The sequence below is a fragment of the Pezoporus wallicus genome, unplaced genomic scaffold (genome assembly GCF_028554395.1).
Source record: "Pezoporus wallicus isolate ANWC-B61680 ecotype Strahan unplaced genomic scaffold, APGP_CSIRO_Pwel_v1 contig_8108, whole genome shotgun sequence".
Lineage (NCBI taxonomy): Eukaryota > Metazoa > Chordata > Aves > Psittaciformes > Psittacidae > Pezoporus > Pezoporus wallicus.
In genome coordinates this window covers 3,291,697-3,315,274 of record NW_026638088.1, presented here as the reverse complement: position 1 = coordinate 3,315,274, position 23,578 = coordinate 3,291,697, and the positions used below count along the sequence as shown (strand labels likewise).

The 23,578-nt window shown below is 48.2% G+C and overlaps 1 protein-coding gene across 2 annotated transcripts in view; it reads right to left on the bottom strand.

The window, feature by feature from the left end:
• ROR1 (receptor tyrosine kinase like orphan receptor 1) overlaps positions 1–23,578 on the bottom strand; it is a 176,495-nt gene that overhangs the window by 9,335 nt on the left and 143,582 nt on the right. Inside the window, exons 5-7 of one of the 2 annotated variants that reach the window (XM_057409381.1) lie at positions 7,375–7,502; positions 5,581–5,898; positions 3,545–3,790 (exon numbers count right to left, since the gene is read on the bottom strand). In XM_057409381.1, coding sequence (XP_057265364.1) covers positions 3,545–3,790; positions 5,581–5,898; positions 7,375–7,502 — 692 coding nt within the window. The remainder of the gene's footprint in view (positions 1–3,544; positions 3,791–5,580; positions 5,899–7,374; positions 7,503–23,578) is intronic. The other variant, XM_057409382.1, reaches the window with a different exon arrangement.

Sequence of the window (23,578 nt, the reverse complement as noted above, 5' to 3'; positions counted from 1 at the left end):
CACAATCAGTGCCTGTCCCCTCTCCTTCAAAACCTTCTTATGTTTGTCTTTGCTAAGGCTCATGCTCGAATTACTCCCTGTTTCACATCTGCCTATATTCAAACTTGGATGAAACAAAACTGTTGCAGCTTGTGAGACATCTGAAAGATACAGTTGAAGAAAGAAGAAAGCATCAGCACGAGGCAGATGGAGACCTGGGCACTAGTTCATCACCTGAGCTATTCCACTTAAAGGCAATGATTATTCTTACTCAGCAGCAGCCCTCACTGTGAAGCCTCATTAGGTTAATAGGTTTCTTGGGAGCCACCCTAATTAAATCCATTTCCCATCGCGGCATGTCCTGGTGAGGTAGAATGCACAATACTCATTAAAATGTGCCTGCAATGGCTCTTTCAGCCAGTGCAAAGCCAGCAGAATGCAAAGCCCTACGTGGTGTTTTGGACTGAATATGCAGATTAGCCTTTAACAATTCAATTCCGACTCACCTGATACAGCTCTATTTGTCTGCATTTAGAATAATGCCACTAACCCAGCTGTACAGTGAGTACCATTTAAGGCAGTGGTGAGAAGTGATTAAAACCCTTGTCAGAAATGCTTCAAGCCAGCCAGCCTATCTCATTTATTATCTAGCAAAACAATCAAATCAGAGACTTTTTGCAACACAGCCAAAAGTGGCCTGCTTTCAGCTACTTCAGATCAAAAGACTGAGCCAGTCCTGGGATCTCGGAGCCCATCTAAGGGGGCCTGGCAAAGAGCCCCCTTCCATCAACTCTAAATGATCCAATTACCCAGAAGTTGTGGGTAACCCCAAAAGCACACGGCTGAAAGGCCATACTGTGACACTGCAGTGGAGTACGGCTCAACAGCATCGCTGGTGGTGGAGCTCCAGAGACCCCTGAGCTTGCCCAAACCCCCTGCGGCTGAGCCATGTCCCCTCACCCAGCCCAGCCCAGTCTGCAGCTCCCGCGGTGGAGAGCCAAGAGCTGGGAATAAGCCAAGGGGAGTCCTGCCAGCTGCTGCTTAGCTCCAGATTTTTGTACTAAAGGGCTGAAAAGGATCTTTGGAACAGTTTATACAGATTGAACGGCTCTTGTGTAGTCAGTCTAGCACTGCATCTAATTAACGAGAGAAAGATCTGAAGTTGGATGTACTGAAATCAAAGCAAGAGACACAGGACGCTCAAAAGTGCACACAGAATCATGGAGTTGTTTAGGTTGGAAAAGACCTTTAAGACCATCAAGTCCCACTGTTAACCCAGCACTGCCATCGATCCACTAAGCCATGTCCCCCAGTGCCACATCAACGTGTCTTTTAAATACCTCCAGGAGGGTGAATCCCACTTCCCTGGGCAGCCTGTTCCAAAACTTGACAACCCTCCTGACAGAGAAATTTCTTCTTCTCTGGCCCCGCTCCAGCACCTCAATGTCTCTCCTGCAGTGAGGGGCCCAGAGCTGAACACAGGATCCGAGGTGCAGCCTCCCCAGTGCCCAATGCAGGGGCACAATCCCTGCCCTGGCCCTGCTGCTGCACTGGTGCTGATACAGGCCAGGGTGCTGTTGGCCTTGGCCACCTGGGCACAAGGGGCTCATGTTCAGCCACTGTTGACCAACATCCCCAGGTCCTTTTCCATGAGCAGTTTCCAGCCACAATTCCCCAAGCCTGGAGCGTTCCATGGGGCTGTGGTGGCTCAAGTGCAGGACCCAGCACTGAGTCTTGTTGAACCTCTAACAACTGCCCTTGGCCCATTGATCCAGCCCATCCAGAACCCTCTGCAGAGCCTTGCTACCTCCAGCACATCAACACTCTCAGCCAACTTGGTGTCATCTGCAAACACACTGAGGGTGCCTTTGCACCCCTTGTCCAGACCATTGATATAGGTATTAAACAGAACCAGTGCCAGTGCTGAGGCCTGGGGAACACCACTTGTGACCAGGCACCAACTGGACTGCACACCATCCATCACCACTCTTTGGGCTCATCCACCCAGCCAGTGTTTTCCCCAGCAGAGCACACCCATCCAAGCCACGCGCGGGCAGAATCAGCTCACAGAAGCTGCACTGTTGGTGCTGATCCACAAAGTGGTTATAAAATGTTCCCCATTTTGCTTGGTTTATTAAGAACCATTTTAATAGATGCAAACCGAGCTCAGGCCCTGTTTAACAAAGAGATGCTCGTGCCAGAGCCTCCTTTTAAGTGTGTATTTCCAGCACCACCCTGGCTGCATTTTGGCTTTGCAAAATGATCAGAAAGGGTGATTCGGCTCTCATTTCATTCTGCTTTTCTGTCACCAGGGGGAAGTGGATGGAAGACTGGAACAAATGGTGCCTAATTGTTTTATCTGCACTTAGAAATAACAATATTGATGGCATGCCAAGGCAAAAATACAACTATTGGGATGGACATGCCAGAAATGCACCCAGAAATGCTCTGGAAATCCATGGTACAAGGGTTCACACAGAATTTTCTGTGGCCTCAGTAACAGTAACGTTACCTTTTTTCCCCTTGGAAAGGAGATACCTTGTGATGTTCCTGTTCCATAGCCAGACCCAAATTAAATTATTTCTGGTTATGGTTATGAACATTCCTGCTGTGAGGCATGTTCTGAGCCTGCTCCAAAGTCTTTTTCAATTAATGGAAAGATGGGAATCGATGCCAAAATGGGATCTAAATTATCTTCTTACTGAAAGAGTCGATCAGGGGAAAGGCAGACAGTCTGGGCTGTATCATGTGCATCTCAAACCTTTTCTTCAGTGCTGGGCCCCTCACCACAACAGAAACATTGAGGTGCTGGAGTGGGGCCAGAGAAGGGCAGTGGAGCTGGTGCAGGGCCTGGAGCACAAGGGTGATGGGGAAGGGCTGAGGGAGCTGGGGGGTTCAGTGTGGAGAAGAGAAGGCTCAGGGGGGACCTGATCACTCCCTACAAGTGCCTGACAGGAGGATAGAGCCAGGAGGCTCTTGGAGGCTCTGCTCCCAAGAACAAGGGATGGGACAAGAGGAAACGGCCTCAAGCTGCCCTAGGGCAGGTTTAGATGGAGCTGAGGAACAATTCCTGCCCCAGAGGGTGCTCAGGCATTGGAACAGGCTGCCCAGGGCAGGGCTGCAGGCACCGTCCCTGCAAGTGTTCACACCCTGTGGAGACAAGGCCTCAGTGCCATGGGTCAGTGGTGGCCATGGCAGGGCTGGGGAATGGTTGGACTGAGTGAGCTTAAAGGACTTTTCCAACTGAAACAATGCTATGCTTCTATGATTTAATTTGGAGTAAGGAGCTGCACTGCTCATTGCGGAAACCCAGAAAGCCTGGGACGCTCATGCTGGCAGCACGCTGCTGCTTCATCGCCTTCTGGAGTTTTCCCTAGTAAAATATTACTATTGCTGTGGCTTTAGCTACAAACACTGGAGTTAGCCTTTCTTACAGCTCTCTTCTCGGGGATTCAAGGAAGACACTGAGCACAGCTCCCCTGAGCTCCTGGTTTGCAGCACAGGATGTGACAAAGAGGTTCCCCTTTTTGCTCCGAAAGGTAACACAGAAAAGGTCAGTAATTACCACAAGCCGGGACGTCACAAAGCTCAGACTTAAAGTTCTCATCTAAGGTGAAGCACCACGGGGCGTCCTTCTGGTTCCCTGGGTTGCGGCAGTAGGAGTGGCCCCCGTTGAGCTCGGGGTACCTGATGGCAGTGAAGGTGTGAGTGTGGGGGTACTGCGAGTTCCACGGCTGGCACTGCCGCCCCGACCGGGTCACGCTCACCGTGCCCCGGTAATCGACTCCCGTGCTGTTGTAGCACTTGTGATCTGGAAAACAATAAATGATAACCATAGAATAAGGGAGTGGTTTGGGTTGGAAGGGACCTTAAAGCTCCTCCAGCTCCAACCCCTGCCACGGGCAGGGACCCCTTCCACTAGAGCAGCTTGCTCCAAGCCCCTGTGTCCAACCTGGCCTTGAACACTGCCAGGGATGGGGCAGCCACAGCTTCTCTGGGCACCCTATGCCAGCGCCTCAGCACCCCCACAGGGAAGAGCTTCTGCCTAAGAGCTCATCTCAGTCTCCCCTCTGGCAGCTTAAAGCCATTCCCCTTGGCCTGTCCCTACAGGCCCTTGTCCCAAGCCCCTCTCCAGCTTTCCTGCAGCCCCTTCAGGCACTGGAGCTGCTCTCAGGTCTCCCCTTCAGGAGCCTTCTCTTCTCCAGACTGCCCCAGCCCAGCTCTCTCAGCCTGGCTCCAGAGCAGAGCTGCTCCAGCCCTTGCAGCATCTCCATGGCCTCCTCTGCACTTGCTCCAACAGCTCCACGTCCCTCTTGTGCTGCTGCCCCAGAGCTGGATCAGGGCTGCAGGGGGGGTCTCCCCAGAGCACAGCAGAGGGGCAGGATCCCCTCCCTGAGCTGCTGCTCATGCTCTGGGGGTGCAGCCCAGCACATGGGGGGGGCGGTTCTGGGCTCAAGCACACACTGGATAATAACCCAAAGCCATGGCTGGTGGTGGCAGTGCCAAGGCAGACCCTGCAGCACTCGAGGGTGATGAGCTGCTGGCATCCCCCAGCCCCAGCACACTGCTGCTGGCCCAGGGCCGGTAAACCCAGGTTGGGAGCACGGGCTCCCAATTTGCTGCGGCTGTAAGGCAGGGCCTGCTTTGCATTCACATTCCTGGGAGGATTTAAAGCTTATGCTTCTGTAATGAAAACAGCTTATGCCAAGCGTTTTTAATATAAGATACACAAAAGAAGTAAAAACTACAGTGGGAACCTGAATTGCAGCCATTATTTTCATATGAAGGTGGAGAATTTGTGGGAGCCACGTTTTATATTTGACTACTCAGATGTATAAGGGCTGTGAACAGGCTGCAGCCCAGCCTGATCAAAGAGGGAGCTCAGCCAATGCCTAAAATCAGGCTGTATTAGGGACAGCCACGGACCTGGCCCCTGTGAATGTTCCTCCTGACAGCACCCCTGTGCTGCACCCCTGGCCTTGGTGGAGCACATTGGGCTGCTGTGGGAGGACAGGGAAGCTGAAGCTACTGATGCTCCTCAGTATTCAAATGTTTCCTGCTTTATATTAAGAAGAAAAGACCTGAAACCAACAAAGAGCATCTAAATGTGAGCCCATAGGCAGCTAAATTAAAAAAATTGAGAGGCATTTCTACCCACTTTGGGCCACTTTGGGGAGAAGTGTGGGAATGAGGTACTCTGAGAGCACGCTGTCTGTGAGCTTTCAAACCCAGGCTCCAGCTCCAACAGGGATGCACAAGCCCTTACAGCCAACCTTTTCACAGTGGTATTTTACACACAGAATCTGAGAATAGTTAGGGTTGGAAAGGACCTTAAGGTCATCCAGTTCCAACCCCCCTGCCATGGGCAGGGACACCTCACACTAAACCATCTCACCCAAGGCCTCGTCCAACCTGGTCTTGAACACTGCCAGGGATGGAGCATTCACAACCTCCCTGGGCAACCCATTCCAGTGCCTCACCACCCTCACAGGAAAGAATTTCCTCCTTATATCCAATCTAAACTTCCCCTGTTTAAGTTTGAACCCGTTACCTCTTGTCCTGTCACTACAGTCCCTAATGAAGAGGCAGTTTTTCACTTACTTTTATTGATGGGATCTGCCATTGGAATCCCAATCCGGATACAATTGACAGCTTCAGGGCTATCCGGCTGCGGAAGATCTTCGCAGTTGGGCAGCTTTAATCTCATCAGAATCATGGGATTAGATCTTGCAAATATATACTCAGTCTGACACAGGACATTCTCCAGAATTTCACATTCATCCCGGCACAGGTCTCGGGGCTTGGGAGCCGAGGAAGTCTCATCACAGTAGGGAAAGGCGTAATGGCACAGCGAGGGGATGGCAAACTGGGAGCATTTATCCGACAAATGGCTGGAGGTGCCAATCATGGTGAAGGCAGCTGTGAAATACACAAAAGGATTTTACTTAATCCGGAGGGAATTATATTGCTATGCTTTTGCCTTCCCAGGGTAACCCTGGCTTCCCACTACAGCCATGACTTTCAGAAGTGCAGGTGATGAACAGGCCTTGCAGAAATACCCAGCACTGATTACATTAGGAGTTATTAGCGATGCTGATTTCACTGATGGAGAAAATACATCTGGCTTTCAACATGGGATTAATGTTGAGTTAGTTACCAAAACCCCAAACCTAATTATACTCTTTTTTCCCCAGAAATAATTTATATTGGTTTGCAAAGTCACAGACTATTTGGATGCCTTTTGCCCAACAGGTTAAAAACAAAACTCCTGCAGGATGCAGGATGACATTATCAGTACCTTCATGGAAGATCATGGAATCCCAGCCTGGTTTAGGTTGGAAGGGACCTTAAAGCTCATCCAGCTCCAACTCCTGCCACGGGCAGGGACACCTTCCACTAGAGCAGCTTGCTCCAAGCCCCTGTGTCCAACCTGGCCTCGAACACTGCCAGGAATGGGGCAGCCACAGCTTCTCTGGGCACCCTGTGCCAGCGCCTCAGCACCCTCACAGGGAAGAGCTTCTGCCTAAGAGCTCATCTCAGTCTCCCCTCTGGCAGGTTAAAGCCATTCCCCTTGGCCTGTCCCTACAGGCCACAGTGAAAAGTCCTTCTTCTACTACCCCAAATGACTTCTCATACAAAACTGCGTAGCATTATGGACCTCTGGCTGTACAGAAACTATTGGCCTTTCCTGAGAGTGATGCAAAAGCCTTTCTTGCAATGCTGTCAGTGTTTGAAGACAAAGGAAGAACACTCTAGGGGGGAAGAGAAATTTGGAATATTCTGACACCAAGAAATCATCTGAATATAGAAGAGATGACTGCTGTGGCTAGGATTGACCAAGGTTAGCTCATATTAAAAATACGTAAGTATCATGTTATCTGTGAGGCCTCAGTTTGATTTCAGCACCCTCATCAGCACAGCATCGCCCACAAAATAAACAAAAATGGGTTCGTTACTACATCTCAAGGAAAACCACTACCTGCAGGATTATTTATATAGCCCCTTCCAGCACCTAAATGATCTCAACCAGGTAAATACCCAGCAAGTTTGGTCTCCTTTGGCTTTTAAAATCTGCTTGGGTAACAGCAGCACAGGAAGCCTGGCTGTGAGACCCCCAAGAGCTGTAAATACACAGTCCCTTCCCCTGGGAAAATCCTCTTCTAGTTTCTTTTGGGAGAGCTGGATGAGCAGAGCCACGAAGGCTGCTCAGACTGTCACTCTTCAGATGGCTCCTGCCACTGCCACTGCACAATGCAGGACTCCTGGTGAGCTTTGTGATGGGCTCATGGCAAGAGGGGATAAAGAGCAAACGCGTAGTGCTGCAGCTGATAAACTCGAGGGCTTTCTGGGAAAAGGCAGCTTTGTGCAGAAGCAGCAAGCTCATTTTTTACCCACCTGTAATCTGATTTTCTATTTCCCCTTGCATATGCAAAGACTCCATGTAAATGGTTCGGTTTCCAATGAAGCGCGCGCAGGCGATCCCCCTGTAGGGCTGGCAGAACCCGTCCTCTTCATACTCATCACTGAAACCAATCATAAACACAAAGGGGTGAAACACTTCCCATGTGATTTGGCAACAGAATGGCACTCCAGGGAGCTGGCACTTGCATTATGAGGGGCTGATGTGAGGGGCTCTCTGTGTTTGTCCTGCGCTCTGCGATTCGTTCTGGGTGGTGCTTCCCAGCGCGGGAGCCCACAGGCTGCCTGCCCCTCCAGTGAGAGCCTGTGATAAGGGATTATATGGTCTTTAGGTAGTGCAGCGGGCACAGCACAGGCTTTGTGCCTTGAATGGTTTGAGCCTTCAAGGATTCTCACACTGCTGCAGGTAGTTTTTAGTATCCCACAAATGAGCCCCAAGTGAACATAGGGATAACACCTTTACATTCGATGAGATCTTGAATATAAAAAGCCATCAGCTGTATGGTAAAAACAGTGAATGGCATTTCAGGTTAGCCAGAATATGCATTAATGTTGTATGAAATGAATGCTCTTTGCATGAGAGGGAAGCCTCTATCCAGGAATCACAGAATCCTGGAATGATTTGGGTTGGAAGGGAGCTTAAAGCTCATCCAGTTCCAACCCCCTGCCTCAGGTGTGGACACTTTCCACTAGAGCAGGTTGCTTATACCCAGGGAAAACATAAACTGCCTGAAAAATAAAGATTTCTATTTCTTTAAAGCAGCCAATGTGCTGTTGCCTGCCTTTGAACCAAACTTGTACTTGATATTGATAAACCCAGCAGGAAGAGTCATGCTAGCAAGAGACAGAACTTCAAGCGTATATAAGAAACCAAACCACTCCCAGGACTGATACCCTTGAAATAGGAAATGTTTCTACAGTCTTCCATGAGTGTGGTAACAGTTATGGCTAAAACAGAACCCAAGCTAAGACAGGAGTTAAAGAGACAGATTTCTTTCATTAGGTGCTTTGTTTTATGCAATGTAGGAGACATTTAATACATAAATCCAGATGTGAAATTATTTGCCAATATTCTTCAAACAAAGCAAAGAAAGGAAATTACTAAACCTCTGAAGACCAGACCAGTCACTGCTCATTTGGAACAGATAACCAACAGTTAAGCACTGGCACACAACAGATAGCTCTATGGACGTTTTGAGGAGGGGTCTGCACACATGATCACTGAAACATGTGCAAATCAGCCCTTTTGCTTTGAGAATCCAGTGGGAAATATTTGGGACCCATTTTCTGGAAAGAGACACCTGGGGAAAGAGAGATGCTTCATGAAAAGCTGCTGATAATTCCTTTCTTAGTGATGCTGGTCCCCACCTGAGACAGCTACTACCCAGCTCTCAAATTGGGAAGCTTGATCCTGGAATATCCCTGACTATGGCCACAGCTGGCAAGGCAACAGGTTACTTTCTTTGTGTGCTCTTCTTTTAGCAGAGCTCATCCTCCCCCAGATGCTGCACAGTGGAATCAGACTATGCCTTAACGGGGAAAAATCAGAGCTTTTTTAATCAACTCTGCCATTAAGGTTAACAAAAGACACTTTCATCCCCTCCTGAAGACCTTGGCTGTGAGAGCTTGGAAATGCAAATTGCATTTAGCCTCTTTGAAGTCCCCCATTCATTGTGTGCATGGCTTAGAGGAAGCAGACAGCCAGCAGCCGGGCTCCCCAGCACAGCAGCCGGGGAGAGCTAATGGGATTAGTGGGAAGAAGTGCTAGGATTGCCTTCCAGGACACCCCAAGCATCTCCCAGCGCTCCTGAGCTACCCGCTCCAGAGCACTGTCCCTGGATTCATGTAGCGCTGTTTTCCACAGGGAGGTATCCAGGCTCCATGAATTAACTGCAGGAATTTACAGCTGTGAAGACAGCGGGGTGGGAAGGAGGGATGGTGGAGATGGAAACCTCCTTCCACAGACATCTCCCATCAGTTGAGAAATCAACGGGAAGGGGTCCAGGCTCCATTGGATGATGGTCCCAAGATGTTCCCAAGTACATAAAAAAAACGGATTGCAAAAGTGCAACCTTTAAACTGCCAGTTAAACTCTTCATTAACTCCAGCAATGGTAGGCTGAGATGCCTCAGATAACAGAGAGTATTCAGCCAACAAAGATACAAAAGACAGACACAACCACATCCGTGTGTTTCTGCATGGAGTCAGCTCTGGTGAGAGTAGTTTTACCCCGTTGGTTCTTGAAGAGAAAACAAAACACCTGAAACCGGAGCCAAACCCCCACAATAGCTACTGCAGGCTCTGGAGGTCAATTCTCCATCTTCTCATCAATAGGATGTAATTTATTATTCATTTATTATTTAGAATCATAGAATAGTTAGGGTTGGAAAGGACCATGAGATCACCCACTTCCAACCCCCCTGCCACGGGCAAGGATACCTCCCACTAAACCAGGTCACCCAAGGCTCCGTCCAACCTGGCCTTGAACACTGCCATTTTACCATAATTTATCATAATTTATCACAGACTAATTTATCATAATTTATCATAGAATTTAACTACTGGACTACAACCAACAGCAACTGCTCTTGAAGGTGATCAAGCATTGCAATTTAAGCGCGCAACCAGACAAGACAAAACCAGGAGGAACACAACGCATCACCAAAGCAAAGCTCACTCTGAAGCTCACCTTTGAACTAAAGATTTAACCACGATAGCTGCACACAGCAAAGTGAGCAGGGACATCAGTTTTCCAGGACAGAAATGCCCCCAGAAGCGGGATTTTGGAGAGAATCTTGAAGGCGGGGATTAAAGAGGGGAGCCCAGATCGCACCACCCCTGCCCCTAAGGGCTGCGTGCCAGCCTGGAATTCACAGAGGTGAAACATGAGATGAGTGGTTCAACTGGAGCAGGCACGACTTGGAATTGTTTTGGAAACCAGCTCCAGAATGGGGCAGCAGCATAAATGACATGAAAGGAACAGCAGCATCAGAGTAAGACAGAAAGAGCCCTGAGACCAGGGCATGGTGATAAAGAAGGTGAGCATTGGGTTGTGAGGTCCATCCATTGCTTCCGACAGCTATCAGGAGCTCAAAATAGCAGCTCCTACAATAGCAGTCCTGATCATAGGCTGCTGACATGTTATTGTGGTGAAGTTACTGGGACAGGCTCATCAATGAACAAGTGGCCACATCTCATTCCCTGGCTCTGTTTCCATATCACCCTTCATCAGACAACCAGGGTCACATGAAATTCCTTCTTGCCTCTGCATCTCTTCATGGTGGGATGAGCTTCTGGGGAGACCTTCTAACAGTCTTCTGGTGGCTTAAGGGGCTACCAGAAACCTGGAGAGGGGCTTTAGACAAGGGCCTGTAGGGACATGACAAGGGGAATGGCTTTAACCTGAACACCCTCTGCTCATCAGACATTCATCCAAACCCTGCGCCGTGGCCTGACATGGAGCCCACAGCAGCACACAGAGCTCCTACGTGGCATAAACACACTTCCCACCTCCAGCTGCCAACTGGCACCCACTTTAGTACCTTGGCTTTAAAACACAGATATCAGTTTCTCGGGATCAAGGCAGAGATCAACAATTCCTTTCACATAGTTCACATTTTGCATACCTCACATGCTCTTGTAAGTAAATCACAGCACCAGTGCTCAAATGTGTATCTGCTTCATGGTCCTGATCCAAATCTACCCACAGCAAAAGGTCAAAACAGGACATACATCAAGCCTGATTCAGCAACTGATGTGTTCAAATTTACAGATAAGCTTAAGACCTAATGAAATGGAAGTCAATCGAGCCCACAGGCATTGCTGGCTGGTAACAGACTTGATCACTTGTGCAAATTCCTTGTTGAGCTACAGAGGAGAGCAGCCAGCAAAGTGAAAATGTAAAGGGGCCACAAGAAGCCTGGAGAGGGGCTTTGGACAAGGGCCTGTAGGGACAGGCCAAGGGGAATGGCTTTAAGCTGCCAGAGGGGAGACTGAGATGAGCTCTTAGGCAGAAGCTCTTCCCTGTGAGGGTGCTGAGGCGCTGGCACAGGGTGCCCAGAGAAGCTGTGGCTGCCCCATCCCTGGCAGTGCTCAAGGCCAGGTTGGACACAGGGGCTTGGAGCAAGCTGCTCTAGTGGAAGGGGTCCCTGCCTGTGGCAGGGGTTGGAACTGGAGGAGCTTTAAGGTCCCATCAACAGAACCCACTCTGGGATTCCAATGACCCTATGATGCCAGCCTACAGGAGTGTCGCCGTTTAACCGCAACTTTACTGCACAGGTTTTGGGGTGAGGGTGCTGCCCCTGGACCGAGTCCTTCTCCCAGCCACAAACCCCCTGTGACTGTTCAGTGAATGCTACACAAGGAAAAGGCAAGTGCTGGGGCTGAATGACCAACGGGTGACACAGCACTGTGGTGTTTCAAGATCATTTCTTTTCAGATCAGTTCCCACTCTGTTTTCTATTTAGGTCCTGAAATATTTCTAGCCTTGATGTTTATCTTGGACCTTGCCCATTGCCTTCAGATCCCGCTGCAGTTCCCCTGCGACAGTACTTTTGGCTTCATGCAGTAATAACACCGTGGATTAAATTTACACTAAACTCAGGTGTCTGTAAGTATCTGATTGCACAAAGAAGACTGAGTTAAGAGCTTTGAAGGGTGTCCACACCAGTTCACTCATGTAATCTGACCTAAACTAGAGCCTGCATCAACATGGGATGCAGTGGGCCTTCACACAGACCAAACTTGAGCAGCATCTTTCTTTCTATGGATTACAGAGGTGGCACACAAAGATCAGCCCTGTGCTTAGGTACTTCACGTCTCCCCAGGTACATCTGAACATGAGCAAGTGCCTGGGTGAGTAAAAGGACCCTGTCCTTCCTATGCAGTTTAAGACAGCAAAGGTCTCAACAAGAGTCACCTACACAGAGCCAGGAGACACCAAGTCCCAGCACACACACAAGACTGCAAACAACTGACACAGAATCCACTGTCACCACTGGGGTTCATTTCCCCCCATTTAACTTTCTTGTGGCTTGTGCTGGCAGCATTTCCATCTGTCAGCCCTGGCTCACCAGCAGCTTGTCACACACTGCAATGGTAACTGAGTAATAAACCAGCCCTAAACTGAGCTGTGTGCTCCTGCTTCTCCTCCTTCCCTTTCCTTTTCACCCAGACCCTCCCAATGGCTTCCTCAGTGTAACCTCACTGCACAGCAAGGTCTTTCTCTTCCACCTGGATATTCTTTTTCAGCCCACCTGACTTTGGCATGTTGAAGAGGTAAACATGAAAGCCAAAGAGTGCTTCCAGCCTCACATGCATGGGGCATATCAGGAGAGATCTCTTTATCTCACCTGCTCCTGGCCACATGGCTCTGGTGAATGGAAAGGTTGATTTGCCTCCCAGCACATCCCTTGCAAACCAGATGAACTTGCCTGCAGCAGTAGAAAGGCAACAGCTATCAGTTTATAACCTGTTTCTTATCAGCTCACACTAAACGTGGAGGAGCTGCGTGGTACCCACCTCACCCAAACGCATCCCTGCACTGTGTTCCCTAAATCCAAACCGTTTCCGCAAGATTCTCCATCAAAGTCCACTCCCAACATCCTGACTCTTCTTTGCCAGTGTTCTTCTAAATGACCAGGAATTGCCTGAATCTAAACAACGTTCCTTGCAAATGTCAATGACAGGGCCAGGAACCTGGATGAGCAAAAGCCCCGTAACCAGGCTTGTCCCTGAGCTCACTTACAAGCATTTAATAAATTAATAGAAACTCTGAACCTCGTGAGATCATGCTGTATTTATTTTTACAATATTCAATGTATTAAAAGTACATATTTCAGTGCTGCTGTAATTGTGTGGTCATTTCACCACACCCCATGGATGGACGGATTTCTTTCTTGTGTTACCCTTGTTTTTTTCTATTGCATTAAAAAGGGTTTGAATGAGAACCCAATAGAAAAGAATCGTGAATTATTTCCAGTTTATATCCAGAGGAGGCCACAGAGATGCTGCGAGGGCTGGAGGAGCTCTGCTCTGGAGCCAGGCTGAGAGAGCTGCGCTGGGTCAGCCTGGAGAAGAGAAGGCTCCTGAAGGGGAGACCTGAGAGCAGCTCCAGTACCTGAAGGGGCTGCAGGAAACCTGGAGAGGGGCTTTGGGCAAGGGCCTGTAGGGACAGGCCAAGGGGAATGGCTTTAACCTGCCCGAGGGGAGCCTGAGATGAGCTCTTAGGCAGAAGCTCTTCCCTGTGAGGGTGCTGAGGCGCTGGCCCAGGGTGCCCAGAGAAGCTGTGGCTGCCCCATCCCTGGCAGTGTTCAAGGCCAGGTTGGACACAGGGGCTTGGAGCATCCTGCTCTAATGGAAGGTGTCCCTGCCCGTGGCAGGGGTTGGAGCTGGATGAGCTTTAAGGTCCCTTCAACACAAACCATTTCTGGATTCTATGGTAAATACAGGAATAATTTGGGTATCTTGAGTGAAAAAGGGCAAAGGAGAGGCAGAAGACAAGGCAAGACATAGTCCCAAATGCTTTCACTGCCCCAAAGGCAGTGGCAGGAGCACTGCCCTCCCTCCTGACGCTGTTCCAAAGCCAGCCTGCCAGGATACACACTTACCCTTAGGTCAGTCAGTTGGATTACCATTATTTTGGAAAGCAAATCTCTAAGTGACAGCAGTGTCAACAGGGGAGTGTCCATCGAGTCAGTGAGGGTTTAATAACAGCAGCATGGCAAAGGACATCATAACACTCGGTGACACGGGACGATGCCTGTGTAAAGCCAGCATGGGATTACGGTGTGCATGCAAAGCCAGACTCATTTATGAAGATTAACTGGTTTGAAGAGCTAAAGCAAATAAACGGTGTATTATCTGTGAGATCTCCCAGGTGGAGCTGGAGGAGCTCTGGCCCTGGGTGAAGGCTGTGCAGACGTTTCTTTCACTTACATAGTGAAAGGCAGTTTGTCTTCCTTTAAAAACAACAGTTCTCCCGTAGCACTAAACCAGTCAGAGCTGTTTATCTCAGTAATTCCTATCCAGCAGCAGTGTACTGATGGGAAAATACAGCCAAGGGTGCCTCCTTCAGACAACCAAGTGCTTTATACCCTTCTGTTCCAAGGAGAAATGGCTGCTGTCTGCAGAGGGGCAAGAGAAGTGTGAGCAGAGAGCGCAGCTCCCATCACCCTGGCACAGGGAAGTGCCCCAGCACAGCCAGGGCTCAACACTGAGTCAGGCACCTACAATTCTGCAGCTGGGGTTATGGAGGGTTTTGCTTTATCATCCAGTCCTAGGATGGTTTGGGTTGGAAGGGACCTTAAAGTTCATCCAGCTCCAACCCCTGCCACGGGCAGGGACACCTTCCACTAGAGCAGCTTGCTCCAAGCCCCTGTGTCCAACCTGGCCTTGAACACTGCCAGGGATGGGGCAGCCACAGCTTCTCTGGGCACCCTGTGCCAGCGCCTCAGCACCCTCACAGGGAAGAGCTTCTGCCTAAGAGCTCATCTCAGTCTCCCCTCTGGCAGCTTAAAGCCATTCCCCTTGGCCTGTCCCTACAGGCCCTTGTCCCAAGCCCCTCTCCAGGTTTCCTGTAGGCCCCATGATGCCAGTGATACAGAAATGGATAAAGTATCCAAAATGAATGTGAATCTGGGATGCTGTTTTGCAGGCTTAGCAGATGGGATGGCACCGAGTGGCCTGAGCCAGGGCTGAGGCCACATTATGGCCATTCTCTGCTAAAACTGGGAGAGGCACAATTCCCTGACCCCCCCAAATCCCACAACTTCCCAAACTGGAGGGTGTGAGGGTTTCTCAGGGCTGCACATCCTCGCACTCCCCTTCCCCAGTCACTCCTCATTAGAGGATTTGGGTGCTGAAAAGAGGCAGGTTTGTGCAGAGACATAAACATCACCGGTGAGAGCTGACATGTGTTTTCTACTAACCTCATCTGGGCGGCGCAGCAGCACCCACAGCTTTGGGAGCTGCAGAAAATACATCTCTCATGCAATTAATCCCTTGGCGAGGATGCTCCGAAGCAATTACTGTGTGTTTGTCATCGTCAGAAGGTTTTACAGCATCTCTATCAAAATGAGTCACTTCAGGGATGCAAAAGCTGCTCAGAAAAGCTCAGTAACAGTGGCCATGAGTTTGAGCTAAATATTGACTAAATATTGATCTAAACAAATAAGTGAACTGGATGTCAGCTTCTCTTTCTCCTCTTAAACATGTTATAACAACCCCTTCCTTACTATAGGCAATGGAGAGGCAATGGGCATCCCTGCACGCTTGCTCAGCAGCTGCAGCTGGTTAGGAAACAACCCTGGGAACAGGGTTTGGATCTTTCCTGGCAGATTTCTTACATCATTATTCAAGATGAAATGCAAATCATATGCTCGTACTTATGGAACTGGCAGGAAACCGCCTGCACTTCTGTTGTGTTTGACAAAGCTCTCTTTAGGTTACATTTGGAAGGTTGGTTGGTCCAAGTTTCTAGATGCAGAGGAGAAAAAAACGTGCCATGTTTTTGAAGAGCAGTCAAGCGGGATAAGATTACAAGTGCTAAACGCTGCCTCTTCCATCAAACCTTTGTACTGCACAGAGAAACACCCTCCCTCCTCCTGGATTCCCTCACGCAAGGATCTCACGCACACACGTTCCTTATCCACCTCTCATCAGGCATTAAGCTGCAGATAAGGAGGTTTTGATGGAGTGATCATCAGCTTCACCCCATAAATTCACTGCAGTCGCTCTGCCCTGAGTGAGACTAGACCACCTCTGCTCCCAGGGGCTCAGGCCGCTGGTCCAATGGCCCTCGGGAGGGGATGGACAGGGCCAGATCAGACCACATCCACATCTGCCTCCTACACTGAGAGCAGCCCTCAGGCACTGCACCGGGAAGCTGGACACAGGGCCTTCTCTTGGCCCCATTCTACAGTTTCTTGTCCAAATCCCTAATAACTATGGCCTTTTTGAACACACATTTTACAAGCAGCATCAAAGGGTGCTACAGCCCAACTGCTCCATCTCCATCAGCCACCCACACCCAACCATCACAGCTTGGTGCAGCTCTATTTGTGCAAGTGATACCAAACCACCAGGCTCGATGGAGCTCCTTAACCAAACACCTCAATGCTTTTGTAGGCAGGAGAAGAACTGAAGTGACCTATGAAGCTGATATTCCCTGGGGACTGATCTCCACCTATGGCATTGGCGTACAGGGGAGAACAACACAATGTTCTGCCTCTTGGGGTCTGCCAGGACATACATAGGACTGCAAAGAGGTCACATCACGCATTAGGTCTCTAATCAGATAAAAATCCCCGATATTAAGGCATTTATTCATTATTAGGTTGTTTAGATTTCATCAAGCAATTAAATAAGTTGCAGATTCCACTGTGCATCTCCTCCGCAACTTTCCCTCCCCTCATAAGACACAGAAAAGTCCACCCCTGTGATACCAAAGAAACTTTACAAGTGAAACAGAGTCCACGTTAAGTCACCTTTCAAATGGCCTGATCCAGACATTAAGGGCTTTACTCCCACATATTTCAATGCCTCTTTACAGGCACAACGGGGCCTCAGAGCGAGTGCTCATGCAAGTGATCCCACACGAGAAGATCTCTTTACACCAGAAGCGTGGCATAACCAGGTTTTAATGCAGAAGGAGCTGGGTCCTCCTAGGAGTGCTGGTTTGAGCAAACAGCAGGGACAAGGGCACTTTGAACCCCTGGACTGGAAGAGGGTGCAATAACAACACGGTTTTAAGTAACACCTTTCTGTTTGCCTTACATTAAATCTCTTTTGTCAGACATCCTGGGTTCTTTCTAGGAGAAATTCACATTATAAGTTTCCCTGTTAGCATTGCTAATGATTCCTGGCTCTCACAACCGCTTACTCACTGCTGACCACTGAAACTGCTCAAGTGTGCAGCAAAAGAGGCTTTGCCTGCTGCTCTATGATCCACAGCTTTGCAACAGCATAGCCAACACTTCTGGAATACACAGGAAATAACACACATTCATAAATGAGAGCATCAAAAAAGAACACATTTCCTCTGAAGACAATTTTATATGGTATTAGCATGTAGAATATTTAAACAATATGGGAAATGATCTTCATTTTCAAGCTATCTTTCCATCCTGTGCATTTTTTTCCCTTCTCTCCTATGGAAGGACGTTCAAACCTCCTGTTCTCCAGCAACATGTGTTAAAAACCTTGTTTAACCCCTGTTAGAACTATTCCAGCTTGTTCTTTGCCCAGGAGAGATGACTTACAGAGAGCAACAACTCGCTCCTTCCTGGGCCTCCAGACACTGCAACCACAGCTTTAACTATCTCTAACTGACACCAACACTTGCAAGCATCAAGAGTCAATGTTGGACAGCACAAAGAGAGCTTCAGAACGTCTGCAGCCCCTTTTATCTCTCACCAACTCTTTCCTGCTTCACCTTACTTTCTGAAGTCACAGCTTTAGTTCTGCTCCTCCCTCCCCTCTCCTTCCTCCTAACATTTAATTTGTCTTCTGTGACTCAACCAGGTCTTTCTTCTGGTGACCTCATATTTTAACCTTCAGCGTGATGCAAACCAGACTTCACCAATGTGACACTTGCATTAAAAGTGAAACACATGCCTCAGCACAAGCTAATTAAAAATAATACATATAATGTTAGCTTGTTTAAACTATTATTTGACCAAAAATTTGCACCCATGAATAACTACTGCAGTCCACAAGTGCTGCAAAAATAGCAGCATCCACCATAAACTCAAACTCACTGCAAAAATTAGCTGTGTTATTGTGCTTTTATTTAACACATGTTTGCACAGATCCTGCTGAAGCTGCTGAGCTTTACCCAGAGCGATGCTGGAGCACACGGTGTGCATGAGAAACGTCTGAACCAAGGGGCACGGGTACGCTCTTCAGCACCCCAACATGTACCCTGTACCTGCCCAGCACTGCACACCGCTGTCAGATGCTGCAGTACTAATTCAGGTATCAATAAGAAACGTGAGCAGCAGCTCAGGGAGGGGATCCTGCCCCTCTGCTGTGCTCTGGGGAGACCCCCCCTGCAGTCCTGATCCAGCTCTGGGGCAGCAGCACAAGAGGGATGTGGAGCTGTTGGAGCGAGGCCAGAGGAGGCCATGGAGATGCTGCGAGGGCTGGAGCAGCTCTGCTCTGGAGCCAGGCTGAGAGAGCTGGGCTGGGGCAGCCTGGAGAAGAGAAGGCTCCTGAAGGGGAGACCTGAGAGCAGCTCCAGTGCCTGAAGGGGCTGCAGGGAACCTGGAGAGGGGCTTGGGACAAGGGATGTAGGGACAGGCCAAGGGGAATGGCTTTAAGCTGCCAGAGGGGAGCCTGAGATGAGCTCTTAGGCAGAAGCTCTTCCGTTGAAGAAGCTGAAACACAGCTCTGTGGTTCCTTTGATGGGATAGGGAAGAGACCAGGCACTACAAAGTACCGACAGTGAGAAAGCAGCTACATGGGAAAAAACGATCTGGAATTCCACACTCCTTTAAGGAAATCTATCAGAAAACATGTTTTTCTCAATGGCTTTCCTAGGAATGATGTCAAGGTAGGGACACAACGTTCTTCTCCACTGACGAGCAGTCTGGAGGTTGCTGTGTTTATGAGCATAAAACGCATACTTCAGCTGGGGGTAGCTGGTAAGCCTAAGCCCATTTTAAGCAGTTTGTCTCACTGAAATAGTTGGTCAGGTTTAACAACTGTGAAAACATTTAAAGTTCACATAACTTGGAGCTCTATCATAAATTCTGCTCCTGACAGGCACACATAAATAGAGGCTCCTCAGCTGGGAATAGCCAGTCTGGTTTAGAGGTATCACGAGTTATATTAAACCTAGAATGTCTTATGAAAAAGATTGCTTTCCAGATAAGAAACTCATTCTTAAGACAACAAACACGAGTGCAAAATATGCCCCAGTGAAAATCAAGATCTGTCCATCTGTTCTCCAAAGGTAACTGGATAAGGCACAGGGAACTTGTTGGTTTTCTTTAAAAGCATTTCACCTCCCCACGTAGGCTGCACAGAGCAGAGGGAAGCAATCGCGCTCCAGGAACTGTCTTTGGTTAGCCCCGAAAAGGATGCTTAGCCCTAAATTCTGAAAGTCTTGATTTGAAGAGAGAACTCAGTAAAAACTGCAGCTTTCTGCTCAGAAATGGGCCAAATCCCTTCTAAAGCTTTAGCTGCTACAAAAGAAAGGCAGTCACTGCCTTTTCCTCTTTGCTATTCCAAACCAGTGAACACACTGCCTTCCTGCCTGGTTTCTGGCAGCAGCATTAAAAGAAGCATTAAGTATATTCAGACCTCTTTTGGTTTTGTTTGTTGTAGTAAATAAAGATAGAAACACCTAATTTTGCAAGGCCAACCAGTCCCAAATACTACAAGCTTAAAGCCTTTGTCTGAGCAACTGAAAGAAAAGCCCAGTTTGTTTGCATTGCAGTAAGGTGTTGCAGAAACCATACAAGATACAAGATAATGCTGCTCTGCAGCTCATTCACAGCTAATAATTGGAATTCAAAGTGGAAAATAAAACACTTCCCCCATAACGAGCACCATGGGGTTTTGATTCAAGTGGTGGAAGAAGGAAAATGTATAAAATTATGGAATGGTTTGGGTTGGAAGGGACCTTAAAGCTCACCCAGCCCCAGCCCCTGCCACGGGCAGGGACCCCTTCCACTAGAGCAGCTTGCTCCAAGCCCCTGTGTCCAACCTGGCCTTGAACACTGCCAGGGATGGGGCAGCCACAGCTTCTCTGGGCACCCTGTGCCAGCGCCTCAGCACCCTCACAGGGAAGAGCTTCTGCCTTACATCCAATCTAAACCCCCCTTGCTTAAAATTGAACCCATCACCCCTTGTATGTATTTTTCTGGACTTGTCTAAGTTTGCAGGATATGACATTTACTGGCATTTCCCAACAAATTAAACTATCCCAATCGGTTCATTTAGTTTTATTTTTACAATGTGTCAGCAATTGACAGTAGTAATTCGATTGAATGGGGTCTTGTAACATCCAGCTCTACTAGAAGCTTCAGCTAGAAAGTGAAGCCACATCTGCCAGGCTTCCTACCTGCCTCCACATGGCACGGTGACACCAAAATTAATTGGTATCGATGAGGTTATATAAAAGTTATGTATTATATTAATGCATTCCCTCACTAGAAAAACATGCTTTAAGATATTTCAGATAACAGAACTGTTTCTAGAACCTTGTTTTAGTCAAGTCTGTCCTGGCATACTTCTGCAGTTGGACTTTATCAAACCTAAAGGCTGGGTTTTATCTTTGAGTAGGTAAAGTGCTGGTTCATATCAATATTAACTCTTATCGTGGTCTTGTAATATAAAACATGTACTGTACAACTGCATGAAAAAATAAAGGAGGATTAAGGCAAACATCACTTTAAAAGGCATGTGCACATACCATCCACGTAGCAAAGCCATTTACACATAGTGCGTGAGAGCTGAAACTCAAAGGGAGCGCTGGTATTTATCCACCATTGCTCCTTTTAGCCAGCCAAGAAACTTTATTTTGGCAAGGCCACGACTGCCTATTTTGTGTCACAAAAACGCCTTCTTTCCAAGCATGGAGTAACATTCCTGTGTCATCCTGACTGAGGAGAAATACGGAGCCGCTCCACAGAAACCCATGGAGTTCCTCTGCGTTTATCCCCATACAGCTGAGATCAGACCCTGAAACAGTCGCAGCTCCCAATGCAACACAAAGCAGACATTCTCCAGATCATTCCTTTGCATTTAGCATTGCTGGGATAACGTTTTCCCTCGTTATCTTTTGCTCCTTTCAAACGTGCAGAAGACAGTGCACTCACGGAAAGCCAAATCCTCACCTGCTCCTTGTGTCTGGGCTAATTTGCATCCATTGAGGAGGAAAAATGACAGCACCAAACATTAATCAAATGCTAAAACATTGCCATGAGAAGCAAAAATCAGACAAGAAGGTTCCTGAAACTACTGCAAACAGTACAGGAGACGCTTTGACTCTGCTTTAAAGTCCAGGACTAAGAGATTCTGCTATGATTCATATTTGTTTTGTGAAAAACGGAAACGGTGGCACCGTCAACAATAGTGCAGAGTAAATGCATTTAATTATTGATCATATAAACTAAGCAAAATAGTTTCTATTTGAAAAGTAACTAAAGAAGACGTTAGAGAGCACCTACTAAAACAAGACCTTCTTAAACACAGGCAGGTCAAGACAGCTTGGATCCAAGAACTAGAAAAGACAATGTCTCCACGATCTCTTCACAACTGTTGACTTAACCGACTGGCAGCCCTTGCACAGCTGATACTCACACATGTCCTGGCCAGACCCAAGTGACTCCATGTCTCCATCACTGAAGACAAAACAGTGGGGTGGCTGAAATGAAGCCCAAACAACAGAGGATTTGAGGCGGTAACAGAGCTGGTGGCAATTCCCGGGAGCTTATGGAAAAGAGACCTCTCAGACCTGCTTTGGCGAAGTCAAGAGCTGGGTTGTAAAGATAACAACGTTTGTATAGTTAGAGTCTTATAAAGGCATTTTTACAAGGACATGCAGTGATACGACAAGGGGGGACAGTTTTAAAGTGACAGAGGGGAGACTGAGATGAGCTCTGAGGCAGAAGCTCTTCCCTGTGAGGGTGCTGAGGCGCTGGAACAGGGTGCCAAGAGAAGCTGTGGCTGCCCCATCCCTGGCAGTGTTCAAGGCCAGGTTGGACACAGGGGCTTGGAGCAAGCTGCTCTAGTGGAAGGGGTCCCTGCCCGTGGCAGGGGTTGGAACTGAGTGAGCTTTAAGGTCCCTTCCAACCCAAACCATCCTATGATTTTATGACAGAAAGCACAGCATTTGACTTGACGCAGCATGAGCATGTTCACAAGTTAAAGATGGATCAGCTCAACATGACACTTCTTTTTCTGCTTTCCAAGGATGTACCCTAGTTAACTCAAACATTACACACTTGAGAGAAGTACTACAGCCTGTGTAGATGGAGGAATGAGATGGTCTCTTCCCACCTCCAAACCCTCCAAATCTCCAAACTAGCTGTGAACCTTGAAAGGGGATCTGCTTGCTAAGTGCTCTTGGTGCTAATTGCTGGGCAGATCTGCAGCAAAAGAATGTGCCCATTCATCTGGAGCAAAATCAGGACTGTGAGAAAACCTATTTATTTAATTTAAACTTACTGACACAAGAAATGCGCCTGGAAAACTACGGCAGGGGAACATTTGTGATTCATTTTTTGCTTAACACCGATCTTTGTTGGCTCAGGCACCAATAATAGCATCCAGCTAGTAACAGGTCAGATGATAACTGCTTTCCTTCCCCACCAAGGTAACCACACGTATTTTCTTGTTAACAAGATCAGTAAACTTGACACATTCTGAAACCGATGCTTAACTCCTTCTACAGTATTTGAAGTCGCCCAGGGTTATGGCTTTGAACTGCCAAAGCTAGTGTGTCATGTGTGGTTTTAATTATCAGGATAAATAATGTAACACCTTCTAATCTTCTTCCTTGCACTCAATGATTTTGTGATGGAGTAACAGAAATTGCCATTGAGTAGGTAACTACACGCGGGCGGGCTGCCCAACACTGTTATTTTGATAGGAAAACACCTTGGAAGGTTTTACACCCCACTTCAGCAATGAAAGCACCTTGGGTCAATGCAGATTGATTCCCATTTTTCATGTTTTTACTAGGCTGAACAAACACTCGCCCCAAGGCTGAAACCTGCGGTTCTGCTACAGGCTGAGGAAGTCCAGAGTAAAGTCTGAATTTGAGATTGACGTGACTGACATGTCCTTGCAACAAGGAGCTGTGCTGTTAGCTCAGGGAGAGAAGTGTTCCCTCCAGCTTCTCATGGGCTTTCACAGCCCCTTCGTCAAAGGGCTCTGGCTCACAGCCCTCATTTTGGATGGTTATGTACTTGCCAATGGCACTGGGTGGCCCTTCTAAATTGCTGATTTACAGGTGGTCACAGAATCCCAGCCTTGTTTGTATTGAAGGGACCTTAAAGCTCATCCAGTTCCAGCCCCCTGCCACAGGCAGGGACCCCTTCCACTAGAGCAGCTTGCTCCAAGCCCCTGTGTCCAACCTGGCCTTGAACACTGCCAGGGATGGGGCAGCCACAGCTTCTCTGGGCACCCTGTGCCAGCGCCTCAGCACCCTCACAGGGAAGAGCTTCTGCCT